Source organism: Acinonyx jubatus, chromosome E4 (assembly GCF_027475565.1).
Source record: "Acinonyx jubatus isolate Ajub_Pintada_27869175 chromosome E4, VMU_Ajub_asm_v1.0, whole genome shotgun sequence".
Taxonomy (NCBI): Eukaryota; Metazoa; Chordata; class Mammalia; order Carnivora; family Felidae; genus Acinonyx; species Acinonyx jubatus.
This window is the reverse complement of record NC_069395.1, coordinates 26,431,370-26,448,505: the sequence shown is the minus strand read 5'-3', so window position 1 is coordinate 26,448,505 and position 17,136 is coordinate 26,431,370. Positions and strand designations below refer to the sequence as shown.

Genomic DNA, 17,136 nt, shown 5'->3' with positions numbered 1-17,136 from the left:
CAGGTACCTTTGTTCTACAACAGAGCCTGCAGAGGTGGGGGCACCTGTGCAGGGACCCTCAGCTGCGAAGTGGCAGAGCAGGGACTGACTGCACGTGGACTCCGTACCCTCCACCTGGTTCTCCTTTCGCTCTTTAGTTTATCACCTGCAACGTTTGCTCTGCACTCAGGGAAAAGAGAGCGGGATGGTTTGGGGTTCAGAGCCTGGCACTGACCTTCTTCAGGGGGAGTCTCGTCTCTGTGGGCAGGGAAAGGGGCTGCCCACAGCCCCCTTGAACAGGCCTGTGCTCTGGGAACTTGGGAGGGAGGGAAGGAAGGAAGGAGCTGCCCCAGGACCCTCTCTCCCAGAATGTGAGACCCTGGGAGGAGCCCATCAGGTCTGGGCTGTTGCTTCTCCGTCAACAAACGTTGGTCCAGAGGGACCAACCGAGAGCCAGTGCCCGACGTTGAGGCAGGCGCCTGTGGAAATGGAAAGGGCCCTTGTCTGGGCAGCAGGGTCTGGCAGGGCTGTCTGGTGGGCACCAACGCCCTGGTGAGCGGCTTGGCTGGTCACCAGGAGTCCTTTTCTTTGCGCGTACCGCGGCTTCGCCAGAGGCCAGGATGAGCCATCGGGAGCCCCAGGAGGAGGCAAGCTCCCCAATATAAAGATCCTCCACAGCCCCCGCTGGAGGTACTCCTCGGAGTTAAGTGTGGGTAAAAGGCCATCAGCGCTCACAGGGAGATGTCCTCGTGCGGCACTGTCCGCCAGAAACATGGTGTGAGCCTCCTGCCTAACTTGAAATGCTCCAGCATCCACGTTAAGAAGTGTAAAAAGAAGCCAGTGAAAACAGTACTTCTAACTCCGTGCATCCAAAACATTGCAGTGTCAACATATGATCAATAACCGTTTATTAATGAGCTGGGTTGCATTCCGCTTTCCATGCTAACCCTTCGAAAGCGGGGTGTCGTTGACACTCAGCCCGTGCGCATGGGATCTGGCCGCGTTACAGGCTCGGTGGCCGCATGTGGTGAGTGGCTCTGGGAGTGGGCAGGGCAGTCCGAGAGTTAATTAGGACTGTTAATCACCTCCTCTGGCTTCACCTTCCGCCCGAGGTGGGGCGGGGGAGGAATGTACGGGGCAGCATCTTGCGGTGGGGGGGGGGGGAGGCCTTCCGGCCGCCCGTCTAACCTGCGCCCTGCTGTGCCGCTGGGGTCTCTGGGCTGCAGTGGGAGAAAGGCTTCGAGGTAGGAGCTGGAAGGCCAGGAAGTTGGGACCGAATGGAGGCGAAAACCTCTTAGGACCCGAGTGGGGAGCGCGGAGGCGACCCGGTGGCCCGCCCACGCCCGGCGGAGCGGTGGTGGGTGTGGGGCGAGGTGGCGCGGAGCGGCCGGGGATCACAAGCCCACAGGCCCGCATTGTTCGCCTGTCACACTTCCTTTGGCTTTATTGCCTTTGTCCAACACCCTATTGTCTGGTTTCCTTTTGTCCCCCTTTCAGCGCGGCTGCCTTTTATTTTCCAGCCAGCCTGGTTGTTTTCATTTCTTTTGTCTGAAGTTCCTGAGAGGAAGGTTTTATTTTCAGCGGTTTGATTAATTCACAGCTTGAGCCCGGGGTTTGTTTGTTATGTAATTGCTGCCCTCAGCTTCGGGATAATACCCCCTCCCCGCCCGCCCCGCCCCCACGGCCCCCCCCTGCTCGGGGCCTGGCTCGCCGCCCCTCCCTGTGCCCGGATGGGCCGAGCCGCCTGCTTCCTGGACGCTGTCCAGGCCCCTGCGTGGTGAGAGGGGACCTTGGGGCCGGGCCCTGAAAGCCCTCGGGCGAGCTCGGCTGGGGTCGTGTCTTTTCTCCCGGGGTCAGCGTTCTTCGGGTGGGGTCCGCCTCTCCGTCCTCACCCTGCAGTGCCCGGTCCTGGGTCCCGTGCCAGTCCCCAGGGTACCCAGGGGCAGGAGAGTCTGGTCTGGATGGCGTCAAATCAAATACATCTTCACCTGTCATGTGCGTTCAGCTGTTTCATGTAAAATCCTGTCCGTGGGCTCTTGGGTCACTTGTTACAAGAAACATTTTGTTGTATGGAGTTGATGGAATATACAATATTACATATTACACCTGCAACTCAGTTTTAGGAGTTTTACTAGATCTGATTTTGGTCTTACACGCCCCCTCCTAAAAATTTTGCACAGGTGTTCGGTTAAAATTTTTATTTGACGATGCTTCTCAAACTAGTGGGTATCAGCGTCACCTGTAGGGTTTGTTAAAAACAGATTCCTGCTCCACCCACAGAGTTTCTGATTTGTGGGTGACCCACGACTAGCTTCCAAACAAGCCCCCAGGCCATGCGTAGCCTGTGGCCCCCTTGTAGGGACTGCATTTCAACTAGGTGGTTTCACAAAGGGGTGCTCCCTAGAGACAAGTAAATTTTAACAATTCGTAGTCCTCATGAATGCCCATTTTGCAGATGAGGAAACAGGTGTGGAGAGGTTCAGTAGTTTGCCCAAGGTCACTTAGCCGCCAGTTGAGTAGCCTGTGGGTACCTGGAGCCTCCTGCTGGGTGTCCCCACTGGTCTTGTCACAGTGACTTTAGGGAGCAAGTGAACTGCAGACATCTGCTCCTTTGGCTCTGAGTGTGGAATGACCACCAGCAGTCGCTCCCCAGGATCCTTTGATCCCCCAGGTGTCCAGGCAGTGGTGACAGCAGGGGAGGCAGTGATGGGAGCATAGTCTGCTTACACCAAGAATTGCCAACGCATAGGCGGCGATGAGAGCAACTGTACATGAGGGACTCCAGGTAGATCTAGGAAAATATTTTTCTTCAAGCTCTACATCTCAGCCTGTTATTTACCCACTTTTGGTGGGTACATGGATATGAAAAACAGTTTGCTCTTGTCTTGCCTCTACTATGTGGGAAAAAAAAGAATGTGTGTATATGTAGGGTAGTTGATGCTTGGTTCCCCTTTCAGGGGGTAGTAGGGAGTGGTAGGGACTAAGGAAAATTGGCTTGTCCTTAGGGAGCACCTGCTCTTCTGCTACTTAATCCTAGCCAATGATTGTCCTGGACAAATTTCAAGAGAAGTTCAAATCCAGATTTCAGATTTCATGTGATGTCTCATGATTTTTAAGTTTTGGTACCTAATTACACACACACACACACACACACACACACACACACACACACACAGTTTTGGCTTAATGGGCTCAGAAACCGCGAGTTGACCATCTCTGCCCTCTTTAGGTGGACCATTCCACCAACTAGCCCCAACACTGCACCAGGCAGGGACTGCTGAAAGTTGGGCCCAGTTGGCTGTAGACCTTCCTGTTGAAGAAAAAGTGCGGGGCAGAAGCATCTTTTCTAATTTTTCACTGTGGGTTCCAAAGGGAAGTTTGCGTTTTGCGATGATGGAGCTGCTGTATCCACCACCACCCGTTTCATGCTGTTCCTCCCCCCCCCTCAGGATGTCCATGAGGAGCCCTGGCTCTGCCCAGCTGGCCCTGGATGGCGTTGGCACCATGGTGAACTGCACCGTCAAGTCAGAAGGGAAGAGGGAGCTCTGCCACGAGGCCCTCCAGGCCTCAGCCGCCGCCGCTGAACCCCAGCCGGGAGACCCAGCCCGGGCTCCTCAGGATGGTGCTGACTCCCAAGCTCCAGCCCAGGTGCCCAGCACTTTCCCCGGGGCTCCTGGGTCAGTGTGCCCACTTTGCCTCCATAGCCCACACACCTCTCCTTGAGGCTGGGCGGGCACCCCCTCCCCTCTCCGGGCAGACAGGAAGCAGAAACCTCTCTCTCTGGGTGGGGGAGGCTTAGGTGGGTGGGGAGGGACTGCCAAGTTCAGTCACGCCACCTGTCTCAGCGGTACATGGGTTCAAATCTTGTGCGTGCTCACCGGATCCTAACTACTCCCCCATGTGTGACCAATCCTTATCTCTGAGGACTAGTGGGGGAGACAGGTAATCCAGCATATGATTTGAGAAAATCAGCCTTATTACCCAAGCCTGAGAGAAGTCGCTCAATTCCTCATCCTCAAAATGGAGGCGTTGTGAGCTACATGGGCAATAAGGATTCTCGGAGTTCTTAAAAATCCCGATTCCATGCAAGAGATGTAAAAGGGGGGAATATGTAATTTAAAAAACCAAATGAACGAAAATGAGAATTTTAGGGCTCTGGGGAGGGAACTAGCCTGGAGGGGCTTGGGGAGGGGGGAGGGGTAGTGATAGAGGAAGACTTCCTGGAGGAGTAGGGCCTTGAGTTGGGCCTTAAAGAATGGAGAGGACTCGGGTAAGGAGAGGGGGTGGTGTCCTAAGGAGGGGTGAGGCGGGGGTCCCAGAAGTAACGCACCCAGCTGCAGATGTGGGCGAATGCAAGAGAGTAGTGATTAATAGCTAGCTTGGCACTTGACCCTGAAGCAGCGAACGTCATTCGTGTGCATTAACTTCCTTGACCCCAGCAACAATCCTGATAGGGGAGGTATTAATATCTCCATTTTCAGAAGAGGGAAGTGAGTCAGGTTCAGAGAAGTTCAGAGTCTCATGTGGGATCAAGCGCCTCGTGAGTCACTGAGCCTGGACCGAGATCCAGGTATCTTGTCTTCAAACCTTTTGTTCTTTCACTAAATGCAGCAAAGACCGAGCAAAGGTAGGGAAGGTGGGGAGGGAGGGCCCTACCTGGGGAGGTGGGGGAGAACGGGTACACATGGATTTCTCAGGGTGCACATCACATCCCTGGGGGCTCAGATCCCCCTGCAGTCTGCCCTCGTGAGGGTGGCGGTGACATTCCTTGTGTTCTGCAGGACTGCAGCTCCCCGGAGAGCATTGGGTGTCTGGAACCCAAGAGACCGGGAGGTTCTGAGGCTGCTTCTGGAAGCCAGGAGAAGCTGGACTTCAACCAAAATTTAAAAGAAGGTAACATGTCTGCCCTGGCTGGAGGCGGGCCTGGGGCGGGAGGTGTTAGGAGTGCTACTCCTCACCCCCTGGTGTCTTCTAGTCGTGCCAGCCATCGAGAAGCTGCTGTCCAGTGACTGGAAGGAGAGGTTTCTGGGAAGGAGCTCTGTGGAAACCAAAGATGTGAAAGGTGAAGGCCTGTGTGGGCAGGTGGGGGAGGAGGTCTGACCCCCTTTCCCTTCTCCCAGCCTGGCAGTGCGGTCTGGGCCTGTAGGGCGGTTTTGGAAGCTCTTGGTCCCCTCATACCTGCCCTGTGCCCCTCGGGCTCCTGCCCGGCCCCGGGGTCCAGCACCTTCCCTCACCTGGGGACTGAGCATTTGGTCTGGCTCATTCCCGTGCAAGAGAGGCCTGGTGGGAATCCCATTCTGTGAGTATGGATCTGGGCTCTTACCGGGGACCCTTGTGACCTCAGGCACGTCCCTGCCAATTCCCAGGTCTAACTATATAGAATGAGCTGGATGTTCCCTTTTACTGCCGAAAATTGATTCTAGGCCACCGGGACTTTGCTGTATGAATTCAAGGGCGCCTGTTTGGTTTGTGAGCGTAGCTGTTTTTCCGGTGTGGTCTCTCTCTCCCGACAGGGGAGAGCCTTTCAAACCAAACCAGTGCCCGGGCTCCACCCCACCTGCTGAGTGAGAACCCCAGGGGCTGCAGGCCTGGGCATGTGTATTTTTCAAAGGCTCCCTGAGTGATTCCGAGGCGAATGGTCTGCAGCCTGGCACAGCTGTGCCCGACACGAGCTGAGGTGGAGGGCAGGGGAGCACTGGCACTCGAGGGTGGATGGCCACCTGCCAGATTCTGGACTCTGCTTTACGTTCATTATCTTCTTAACCCTGATAGCACCCCTGGGAAGTGGCCATTCTTGTGCTCATTTATAGATTGAAAAAACAACAACAACGAAGTGCAGAGAAGTTGGTTATTTGTCCAACAACTCCCAGACAGGATAGATTGAAATAAGGATTTGGGGGCGCCTGGGTGGCTCGGTCGGTTGAGCGTCCGACTTCGGCTCAGGTCATGATCTCAGTTTGTGGGTTCAAGCTCCGCGTCAGGCTCTGTGCTGACAGCTCAGAGCCTGGAGCCTGCTTCCGATTCTGTGTCTCTTCTCTCTCTGCCCCTAACCCACTCGCATTCTGTCTCTGTCTCTCTCGAAAATAAACATTAAAAAAAAAAATTTGAACCCAGATCTGTCTTGCTCCAAGGCCTGAGCATGTCCCACTGGGCCCCTCCTGTGGGCTAGTTCTCCACGCCGATGCTGTGCCCCTGGGCACTTGAGGACATCCAAGAAGTGATCCGGGACAGAGATCCCCCCTACCCGCCCCCCCACCTCACCCTGCCGCCCCACCAGCGTTTCCAGGGGCTGGAAGCAGCAGTGGATGGTGGGGAACTTCTAGGGTAGCTGCTTGTCAGACAGCAAGCCAGCCGCCCCTCTGGGGCAAGGATCGGTCTCCATCATCTGTCGCTCAGCCCCTAACAGGGGCCTGGGAAATAGCAATTGCCCAATAAGTGTCAGATGGGTGCATAGGTGGACAGATGGACAGACGGACATTCTCACTGGTGGCCGTTTCACTGTGGCGCAGGGACCCAGGAGAGCCTGGCAGAGAAAGAGCTCCAGCTCCTGGTCATGATCCACCAGCTGTCTACCCTGAGGGACCAGCTCCTGACGGCCCATTCAGAGCAGAAGAACATGGCTGCCATGCTGTTCGAGAAGCAGCAGCAGCAGATGGAGCTGGCCCGGCAGCAGCAGGAGCAGGTGCACCTGGCTTAGTGTCTTTCTTGCTAGGGGAGGGGGTCTGTCAAGGCCTAGAGGGGAACATGCTAGGGGCAGGTCGTGGAGGGGCCGGCGGCCAGGGCCATAGTAGTCCCGCTTCCGGCGGTTCATAAGCCTCGGTGGGGGCCTGGGAGTGGAAGGGGCCCTCGGGGCCCTGAGTCTGAGCGGCTGGCTACTTCCTGCCCAACCTCCACCCTTGGGCTCCGGGGGAAGAGAACCTGCTCCTAAGGTAGACTGTCCTGCTGCCTGCCCCGCCCAGTGTGCGGTTTGTCCTGGTGTGGACGTCATGGAAGGCCGGGTGCGGCTGGCTCCGGGACAGGGCTGATGTCCCTAATGTCCGTGCCCGCTGCTCTTTCCTGCCACCAGATCGCCAAGCAGCAGCAGCAGCTGATTCAGCAACAACATAAGATCAACCTCCTCCAGCAACAGATCCAGGTAAAAAGGGGGGGAGGGCCAGAGGCTGAGGGGGTGACAACAGCCTGGAGATGCCTGCCAGGGACAGGGAGTGACGGCGGGGGGAAGAGGGGGGGATTAAGCAGAATCAGACATGGCCCTAAGGAGGGGGCTCATTTCTGCTCGAGCCTGGAACCCCAGTTGTCTTCTCCTACTTTAAGGGAGGGGCCAGAGTATCTCCTTCCCTATCTGGGGTGGAGGGCAGGTGGAAGGAGGTGATGTGGGGTCAAATGGAGCCTTTTGAAGACTCGCCCTGCACAGGTCGCTGTACCTCTCGCGTCTGGGTTCATCTTCTGTGTTTTGGGCTGAGCTGTTTGGGCCTCCAGGGACTCACACAGGGTTTCTTTGCCCTCAGCAGGTCAACATGCCTTACGTCATGATCCCGGCCTTCCCCCCAAGTCACCAACCTCTACCTGTCACCCCCGATTCCCAGCTGGCCTTGCCCATACAGCCCATCCCCTGCAAACCAGGTGAGTGAAGGCGGGGGTTGAGCCATTAGCTGAGGCTGTCTTGAGGTCAGGGAAGGAGCTCAGGACCACTCTCGTGCGTTACTTTGCAATGTGGCCTTTCTGGGCCAGTGGAAGCTGAATCCCTTCTTCCTGAACCTCGCTGGGCGAATCGAAAAAGAAATTGCACTTGAAAATGATGAAGCGCTTTCCAGATATAAGCGGATATAACCCATCTACTGTCCCCAGCTCTGGTGCGTTTCCTGGACCGGGGTATTAATCTCTTGAACACTATTTCCCGCCACTGAAACCCGGCGAACACAGACTGGGCACCAGCCACACGTCCGATGCCCTGTCGTTGACAGGTGGCTATGAGGGTGATAAGAGTGGAGTTGGAGCTCAAGGAGTTTTTACAGTCTGGGGAGGGAGAAAGGATATCGGTAAGCAGGGGGTCTGGGAAGGCTTTCTGTAGAGGAGGTGCCCGATTGGGTCCCTGGAGGTGGACTGGGGGGTGAAGCCGGGACCTGAGGCCTGGAGCCTGAGGTTGGCAGCTACAGCTGTGGGGGTTGGAGTGGAGGGGAGCGTGTGACAGGGTGATGGGACAGGCTGGCAGGAGCAGTTGGGGCCGAGCCTGGTGTTTGGAATTTATTTTGTAGAATGCAGATGTGCTTGAGCGCTTGGGCTGTGGTGTCTTGTCATGCTGACTGGGGGCGACAGGGAGTTGGAGCCTGGGCCGGCAGGGGGCCGCTGAGGTGGTGGGACAGAGGCAGAGATGGAATCCGTTGACCACGATCACGGACACCTTGTTGAAAGGTCACAGGACAGGGCGGGGAGGTTGCCCGCAGTTGCCCCAAGAGTGGGGACAGCTTTGAGGCCGAGCCCATCCGGTCTACCCTCCCTGTTCCGTGTGCGAGAGGAGGCAGGTGAATTCCTGTCATGGGCCACAGGTCATGGGTCAGCACCACTGGCTGTGCTCCCACCTTGCTCTCCACTAGACACTCTAGGGTGGGGGTGGGGGAGGGGGAACACAAAGGACTGAAAAAGTCAGGCCCCAACTTCAAGGAAGTTGCCACTTGGGGAGGGGGGAGCACACCAGCAGCACAAATTCAAGGGGAACAGAGCCGCAGGAGTGAGGAGGGCAGGGCCTGGGGGTTGTGACGTGTGACGGTGCCTCCGACTCCCTGCTTTCTGGACAAGGAAGGCAGGAAATGCGCCGTGGATGACTTGAACTGGCCAGCCTGCCACCTGCCTTGCTGGCTCCAGAGTCCCCGTTAAGCAGAGGGCCACAGGCTTCCAGATGCCCCTTCCCCAAGCCGAGTGAATAACGCCTCTCCCTCGCTCACAAGCCCTGGATGGTGCCACATTGCCTACGGCACGGAGCCTGCAAATGCCAGGCTCGGCCATCACGGGCCCGTCTCCTTTCCCACTTCTTGGCTCTCACACACCCACTTCTCCCCCTCCGCCTGCCTGTCTGCCTGCAGCCACCAGCCCCCCTCTTGCTGGCCCCCCGCCCCCCCCCCCCCCCCCCCCAAGAAGCCTGCTCCAGCCATCCCAGCCGGAACAAAGTTCTCTGGCATGCTACCCCTGCAGCCCTTGACGCCACCGGCCATGTGGTTAGCGATCGGTGTATACGGCTCTCTCTCCACCTGTCCGCCCCTTGGTGCTGGGCTGGGTTGAGGACGAGTGTGGTAGGCCAGGTAGAGAGGGTGCCGTGTCAGGGGGAAAGGCTAGGCTGGGTTCAAATGTCAGGGCTCCCGCTTCTGAGCCGTGTGGGCAACCCACATAACGTCTCCTGGTCTCCGTGTCTTATCCGTAAAATGGGGTGATGTCCTGAGCGCCGGTTCCACGCCACACACTAGGGATTATTGTGAGCTCGTGCCTGAGCGGGATCCCACCCGGGGAGCTGCCTTTGTACCCTGCACGTAGTAGGTACGAAACACAAGCGTCCGTAGAACGAGCCGGTGTGTACCTGCCCTCGGGTCACCGTTGGGTTGGGAAGGGCAAGAAAAGGGTGGAGATGCCGATCAGTGTGCGGGGGGAGGGGGGAGATGAGGGCATAGGGAGGCCTCCAGCAGCACTTGGGGGCTGGGGAAGGCCTGGGCTGGAAGCAAGCTGGGCCAGCTTCAGGCCTCTGCCCGCCTGCTGCTGCTGGGACCTCGTCAAGCAGGGCGTCTGCTGTTCTGTGCTCATCCAGGACTTTTCTCCTTGCCGCCTTTTCCGTAGCGGAGTACCCCCTGCAGTTGCTACACAGCCCCCCCGCCCCGGTGGTGAAGAGGCCCGGGGCTGTGGCTGCCCATCACCCCCTGCAGGTACCGCCCAGCACCCCGGCCCTCGGCTGCCTCCCTTGCCTGTGACCGGGGTTGGGGGGGGTGGGCGGTGGCCGTGCTCCCCTTCACCTGTTCCCGCTGTCTCTTCCTTTCCTGCCGCGCCCTTGTCTGTTCCGGGTAGGTTTGTCTTTCTGTCTGTGGCCACGTGTCCCCTCTTGCGCCTCCGTGGGGGGTGTCTCAGCCTCTGGTCTCTGGGTCTCCCGCAGGAGCCCTCCCAGCCCCTGAACCTCACAGCCAAGCCCAAGGCCCCCGAGCTGCCCAATGCTTCCAGCTCCCCCAGCCTGAAGATGAACTGTGGACCCCGCCCCCCCAGCCATGGGGCCCCCACACGGGACCTACAGTCCAGCCCGCCCAGTCTGCCATTGGGTAAGCTTTCCGCCAGGGGTGCGTGATACGACCTTGGGCATGTCCTTCCCTTCTGTGGGTTACAGTTTCTGTAAAACAAGGGGTGAGACCTGCTGTCTTTGGCCTCTTTTAGTTTCTCCACTGTCTCAGAAGATCCCCTGCTTCCTCTCCCCGACCCCACATCTGGCTGGGCACCCCCACCTCAGGGCTCTAGGCCACTGAGTCGCACAATTTCAGGGAGTGCGATTCTCTGTTCTAGTGTCCTGGCCCAGTGCACCACAGTCAGTGTAAACAGCGCCCCCTTGGGCATGTGCAGGGCAGCTGTCCGGGAGGGGCAACAGGCAGCACCAACCCCGTGAATAACTCGGAGTGACCTGGTGTGAACCCGGCTGACCCCCTCTGCTCCCCCGCCCACCCCTTTCTCCTCCTCCTCCCCCCCTTTCCCATAGGCTTCCTTGGTGAAGGGGACGCGGTCACCAAAGCCATTCAGGATGCTCGACAGCTGCTGCATGGCCACAGTGGGACCTTAGAGAGCTCCCCCAATACCCCCTTCCGCAAGGTATGGGGGGCCCCCCTGCACTGGGGCAGGGCACAGGGAAGGTGGGGGGCTGGGGTTGAAGACTCGGTCTGAGTCTACTGGAGGGATGGCTGTGGGGTGATGCAGAGGGGCCGATGTACAGATTTCGTCTGTCAACCCCAGGACCTCATCAGCCTGGACACGTCCCCGGCTAAGGAGCGGCTGGAGGAGAGTTGTGTGCACCCCCTCGAAGAAGCCATGTTGGGCTGCGACATGGATGGTGAGGGCCCAGGCCGTCGGGCTGATGGGCGGGAGGGCCCACGTCTGCTTCCTACAGGGGCCAGGGTGGGTCAGGTTGTGTCTCTCCCCAGTGCCTTTTCTCCCATAGTCTGTCTCTGAGGTCCCCTCCCGTGTCTGTCCCTTGTCAGTCTCTGGGTCCCTGGCTGGACCTCTGCTGAGGTCTTGCTTCCGGTGTCCCTGGCTGCGTGGGAGCCTCCCCGTCACCCCCTAGTGGTCAAGTAAGGGAGGTCTCTGCCAGCCCTACCCCAGAGAGGCTGCGCTGCCTGGCTGACTCCACCCCTGTCCCCCAGGCTCCCGCCACTTTCCTGAGTCCCGGAACAGCAGCCACATCAAGAGGCCCATGAATGCCTTCATGGTGTGGGCCAAAGATGAGCGAAGGAAGATCCTCCAAGCCTTCCCGGACATGCACAACTCCAGCATCAGCAAGATCCTTGGTAAGGGCCAGTGGGTAGGGGCTCCAGGGGCCATGCCAGCAAGACCTGGGGGCAGGAGCCAGCTGGGTTTACCTGGGGCTTGCTGGGCGACCGTCCCCGTCACGCTGAGCTCCAGAGGAGTCTGGTGGGGTGTGGGGGTCAGGCAGGAGGACGTGGGGCAGCTGGGTCCTGGGGTGTCGTACCATTGTAGGGTTGTTCTGCACCCCAAGAACCGAGGAGTGTGGTACGTGTGTATATATTCTTTAGCCCCTGATCTCTCCCTAAGCTGTTCTGTTTGCCTGGACCTTTGGAGCTCTGGCTCTGGCAGGAAACAGGGAAGATTGGTGTTCTTGGGCTGTCCCTAGAAAGGTGTTTTTTTTTTTTTTTTAATATTGTATATTTAATCTGTACATCCAACACGGGGCTTGAACTCATGACCCCAAGATCAAGAGTTGGATTCTCCTAAAAAAAAAAAAAAAAAAAAAGAAAAAAAAGTTGGATGCTGTTCTGCCTAAGCCAGTCAAGTGTCCTAGTAGAAAGTTTTTTAATTTTTTAAAAATGTTTATTTTCGAGAGAGAGCACAAATGGGGGAGGGGCAGAGAGGGAGGGAGGGAGGGAGACACAGAATCTGAAACGGGCTCCAGGCTCTGAGCTGTCAGCAGAGAGCCCGATGCGGGGCTCGAACCCATGAAGCATGAGATCATGCCCTGAGCTGAAGTTGCTTAAGGGACTGAGCCACCCAGGTGCCCCTAGTAGAAAGATTTTTTTTCAAAAATTCTGTGTCCTGATTGGAAGCCAAGGAAGCAGGTGGGGTGGGACTAGAAGGTGGCAGTTGTTTTCAAGACTGAGGCTCTTCTGTCTCTTGTGAACCAAGAGTTCACAAGGTAGTTTGTCCTCAGCAGGGGGCCTGGGGTTGGCTGCTCTTCTGTTCATGCAAATCACGCAGACCAGAGGCCTCCCAGAAGTTGCTGGGTAGTTTGGCATGTGGTTACTCCGTATATGGACACCCATATACATGCCAGCTTCATTCATTCATTTGCTCAACTGGACATCCGAGGGGCACCCATGTTGGGCCGGGTCCTTGCTAAATGCTTGCACATCTATCACCTGGTCGACCCATCTGGGGACCAAAATCTTGGGGCATGCAGGGGGCTGGGGGTGGTCAGCCAAGCCCAGCACTGACCGCCTGCCCCCCCCCCCCGCCTCACCCCTTGGGGGCCGGGCCAGGCTCCCGCTGGAAGTCCATGAGCAACCAGGAGAAGCAGCCCTACTACGAGGAGCAGGCGAGGCTGAGCCGGCAGCACCTGGAAAAGTACCCGGACTATAAGTACAAGCCTCGGCCCAAGCGCACCTGCATCGTGGAGGGCAAGCGGCTGCGGGTGGGCGAATACAAAGCCCTGATGAGGACCCGGCGCCAGGACGCCCGCCAGAGCTACGTGACCCCGTGAGTAGGCCCTCCGTAGGCGGCTGACCCCCTGTGCGTGTGCCCGTGCCCCTGCTGCTCTTGTGAGTGGCCACTAGTGTGTGGCGTGCATGCCTTTGAGTGTGACTCCAGCGGTGCTGTCTGTCGGCTTGGAGCATCGATGTGTGTGGGCGTTATCTGTGTCTGCCTGGGCCTGCGTGTGTGGCCGCAGGGGTGGCCCGGTGGCTCAGGGTATAGGATTGTGACTGACTGTGGGAGACTGGCCACGTGTACCTGGAGAAGCGTGCCTGTGAATCACAAACTCAATAAAAAAAAAAACCTCAAGGATACTAAGGATGAAGGTGCTTATTATACAGAGGATTCCCGACTTGACAAAAGCAAGCACCTGCATGGATTCTTTTAAACGGGGCTCCTCCCCCACCCCCACCCCCGCCCCCGCCCCGGGGCATTGAAATATAGAACCTCTGAAAACTGGATTCACACAGGAACCTCCAGGAATAGCTGTTGAACACGCTCAGGTTCCCGGGCCTGCATGTGTAAGCATGTGTCCGCTGTTGCGGACAATGAACTTGGCCGTCAGCAAGCAAGCCAGGTGGCTGTGTGCGTGTCTCAGAGCCGTAAGGGTCTTGGGGGGGGGGGGGGGAGGGCATGCCCTGAAGCAGGCTGGAGGGGAGCTGGATCGGGGGCGCAAAGTGGGGGTCCATCTGCCCGCGTGCTGCTTCTCTGCCCCCCGCAGCCCCCAGGCCGGCCAGCTGCAGATGAGCTCCTCCGATGTCCTGTACCCTCGGGTGGCAGGCGTGCCCCTGGCTCAACCCCTGGTGGAGCACTATGTGCCCCGGAGCCTGGACCCCAACATGCCTGTCATCGTCAACACTTGCAGCCTCAGGGAGGAGGGTGAGGCCGCGGAAGACAGGCACTCGGTGGCTGACGGCGAGATGTACCGGTACAGCGAGGACGAGGACTCGGAGGGCGAGGAGAAGAGCGACGGGGAGCTGGTGGTGCTTACAGACTGATCCCGGCCCCAAGCCGATGGGCACAGCCAGCCGGCCTGGACTACGTTGGTACTTGGACATGCCCGGGAGACGGGCACAGCTGTGCACGTGTAGATAGCCTCCTGAGGGGAGATGCCCCACCACCTCCCCTGTGGCCGCACCCAAGGAGCTGCTGGCCGAGGTGGACAGGACCTGTAGAGTGGCGATGGGCCAAGCGCCGTGGCCTTTGGGGCTCGTGGCCAGCGGACACTGTGTGACCCTCCCTTCCCCAGGGGTATGGCAGCTCCAGACCTGTCCCCCTGGGGCCACGCGCTTGGTTTCCATTCTTGTCCTGGCTGGACCAGTCCCTGTAGGACCAACCCCCTCCCTCCCACGCCCCACCCCCCCTCGCCACCAGATCGCTCCTCCATCATAGGATCACTTTGTGCAAAAAGGTCTGGCTGTCCCTCGCTGTCTTTATATCTCCTGCCCAGCCTGTTGTGCCTCTGGCTGCTGGAAGTGTGTGTGCGTGTGTATATGTAGGTGCGTGCACATGCTCGTGTGTGTATTTCCATCCGCTCGTTCGTTGCACAAGGTATTTATTGAGTGCCTGCTGTGTGCCAGGCACCGTTGCTGAGTTCCTGTGGGTGTCTCTCTCGATGCCACCTCTTGCTTCTCTGGGGGCCTCTTCCTGTGCTTCATTGTCCCCAAATTGCTACCTCTTTGTCAGTCTGGGTGTCTCAGGTTCTGTGTGTCCTTGTGTTCCTGTCCTTGTTTCTCTGCAGGGCTGTTCTGTCTCTGTCCCTTTCTTGGCCTCGGCCTCTGCCCCTTTTGACATCGCTGGTCAGCCTGGGTTTCCGTAAGGCCCCTGGTCAGCCCCTGGGCCCACCAGCCGCCCTGACCTCTCCTGCCCGTCCCTTCACTCCCTCCCCGACTCTGCCCTAGGGTTGGTTCCCACAGAGCCATTTTGAGCTCCAAGCAATGTGGGAATGTGTTCAGCCTTCAAGGGCCTCTGTCTTGGTGCCCCAGTCCCTGGTCCCAACCTGAGTGCCAGGAGTTGGGGACAGGAGGATTGATGGAGAGTAGGGCTCCCCCCGTGGCAGCTGGTGAGTAGGGACTGGGAGGGGGGCTCCTCCTCCTTGGAAGGGGTCAGCGAGGGGAAGACTGCCTCTCCACCAGCCTTCTCCTCTCCCCTACTAACACTGGGGACCTCGCCTCAGCTCCTCCTGCTCACTTGGGACAGGTCATTTCCCTAAGAAAATCACATCCCGCTGGCACCTGACTCCAAAGATCTAGAACAGCCCTTGGATCAGGGTGGGACGGGAACCCCAAATCCCACAGGGGCAGATGTGGATTCTGGGCCTGCCCCCCATCTTCTCCCTGCCCCCCCTTCCCTCCAGCCCAACTTCTCTCCAGGCTGTTTCTTTTTTTATGACTGTAAACATAGATAGTGCTTTATTTTGTTAATAATAAGATAATGATGAGTAACTTAACCAGCACATTTCTCCTGTTTACACTTGGGGGATTTTTTTGTTTTCTGTTGGCATAATAAAGACGGACCATTTCAGAATCTGGCCCTTGTGCGGGGGAGGGAGGGAGGGAGGCTGGCCCAGGGCCAGAATTTCTACATGGGCCTCCAGCCCAGCCACCACTGCCCCCTTGTGGCGACACTGGGGAGCTTCGGGCCTGGGACCTGGGAGGCCAGGGAAGACCAGACCAAGCCTCTGGAGTGACTGCCACCACCCACAGAGCCTGCACTGCGAAGACACTGCCCCTGCCTCAAGGAGGTAAGCCAGACCCTCCACAGATTGCCCACCCAGATCCGAAAAAAGGCAGTAGCGAGAGCACTGCAGGGAGTCAGGGAAACTTGGGTTCTCTCTAGAAGTAGCCACGTGGCCTTGGCAGAGGGTCCAGTGTCCCCTCTGGGCTTCATCATGCTCATCTGAAAACACCGAGGCTAAGCTTTACCCACAATTCTTGTCCCCTTGTGGAGAAGGAGCCCTTTGAAAATCTCATGAAAGCTGTGGGCCCTCATCCTGGGCTCGGGCCATCCACATGAGCCTTCTCCCATGTAGGAGGCCCCCAGGATACTGATTAATGAAGCAAGGGAGCTAGTGGTGTGCTTCAGGGCTCTGCGACCTCAGGTTTTGAAGGAGGATTTCAAACACGTATCTAAGAGGACAGTCCATTGGACTTCAAAGGGCTGATAACCAACTTTCAAAGTGCATATTGATAATGATTGATAGGGTCAAAAATTAATCCCCTTAAGGTGGAATGGAGCAGCAAAGCTGAAGGGCAATTCCAGTGGAAGTTAGATTTGGGTTGGATTAAGACAGGTTGTGTGTTCACAACCAGGGAGGGGGTAGAAGTTAGATGTGGTTGATTCCGTCAAGGAATGAAGTCCTGGCCTTTTGATCTAGGGAGGGTCCTGGCTGCTGGCCTCTGCTGGTTTTTCCCAGCCTACCTTCCCGGAGCTTTGGGTCTCCTCTCCTTGTCCTCACAACCCCCTGTCCTCTCCAGCCTCGCTGGCCACCCAGGGAAAGACACAGATGGTCCTCCGGAAGAGGAGCATGGCTGACTGTGGCGCCTGCCCTCTAGCGGTCAGGGGGGAGAATTGCTCATCTTAACTTCCTCTGTCCTGGCCTCCCACCCTCTGGTCCACACCACCCCGCATACTGTGTTCCCAACCAAATCAGGGCAGTCCGTCAGGACACTCCCAGCCTGGCTCACCCTCACACCCTGCCTGCCAGTCCTGAGTTCGTCTCCCTTCCCTCTTCCCAAGTCCTCTGTGGCCTTAGGGGAGACTGAGGCCAATACTGTCCTCCTCCTACTATAGGATCCTTTATCCTGCCCTCCTTTCCAGCTGCTGGATTCACATGCCCCACATCCTCTTAGGATGGACAGAGCCCTCCACGAAGACCTCTGGTTGGAGCCCTGTCTCCCCGAGAGGCACCACAGGGTCAGGTAGGCCGGGAGGCCGGGAATAGAAGATGCTGGTCAGGACCAGGGAGGCTGGGGCGTGAGCCTCTGCTCTGCTCTGTCTCCTACAAAGGCCGAGGGTCCGAGCTCCTGCTAGACCCTAAGGAAGGTCTGAGGGAGTGGAGCCCTGCCCTCCCCCCGGAGTTGCCACAGCCTGGCCCTTGGAACCAGGGGGCAGGGGTGCTGGTTAGTCCGGGGTGGTAGTGAAAGGACAGGACTCCAAGCTTTGAGGGGGAGGGGTGTCCTGAGCTCCCCCCTCCCCCCACCTGCCCACTCCCCTGGA

General features: G+C 58.0%; 1 protein-coding gene across 8 annotated transcripts in view; it reads left to right on the top strand.

Annotated features, from left to right (window-relative positions):
- The window catches only part of SOX13 (SRY-box transcription factor 13), a 45,401-nt gene extending 31,235 nt beyond the window's left edge, over window positions 1–14,166 (top strand). For 6 of the 8 annotated variants that reach the window (XM_053209732.1, XM_027074782.2, XM_053209727.1 and 3 more), the window contains exons 2-14: window positions 3,429–3,627; window positions 4,761–4,872; window positions 4,955–5,041; window positions 6,489–6,661; window positions 7,046–7,114; window positions 7,488–7,602; window positions 9,802–9,887; window positions 10,112–10,271; window positions 10,700–10,809; window positions 10,951–11,047; window positions 11,358–11,501; window positions 12,708–12,924; window positions 13,640–14,166. In XM_053209732.1, coding sequence (XP_053065707.1) covers window positions 3,430–3,627; window positions 4,761–4,872; window positions 4,955–5,041; window positions 6,489–6,661; window positions 7,046–7,114; window positions 7,488–7,602; window positions 9,802–9,887; window positions 10,112–10,271; window positions 10,700–10,809; window positions 10,951–11,047; window positions 11,358–11,501; window positions 12,708–12,924; window positions 13,640–13,916 — 1,845 coding nt within the window. In that variant the 5' untranslated portion in view covers window position 3,429 and the 3' untranslated portion in view covers window positions 13,917–14,166. Of the gene's footprint in view, window positions 1–1,735; window positions 2,765–3,428; window positions 3,628–4,760; window positions 4,873–4,954; window positions 5,042–6,488; window positions 6,662–7,045; window positions 7,115–7,487; window positions 7,603–9,801; window positions 9,888–10,111; window positions 10,272–10,699; window positions 10,810–10,950; window positions 11,048–11,357; window positions 11,502–12,707; window positions 12,925–13,639 lie in introns of those variants that run through there. The other 2 variants (XM_053209729.1, XM_027074783.2) reach the window with 2 other exon arrangements.
- The last annotated feature ends 2,970 nt before the right edge of the window (window positions 14,167–17,136 follow it).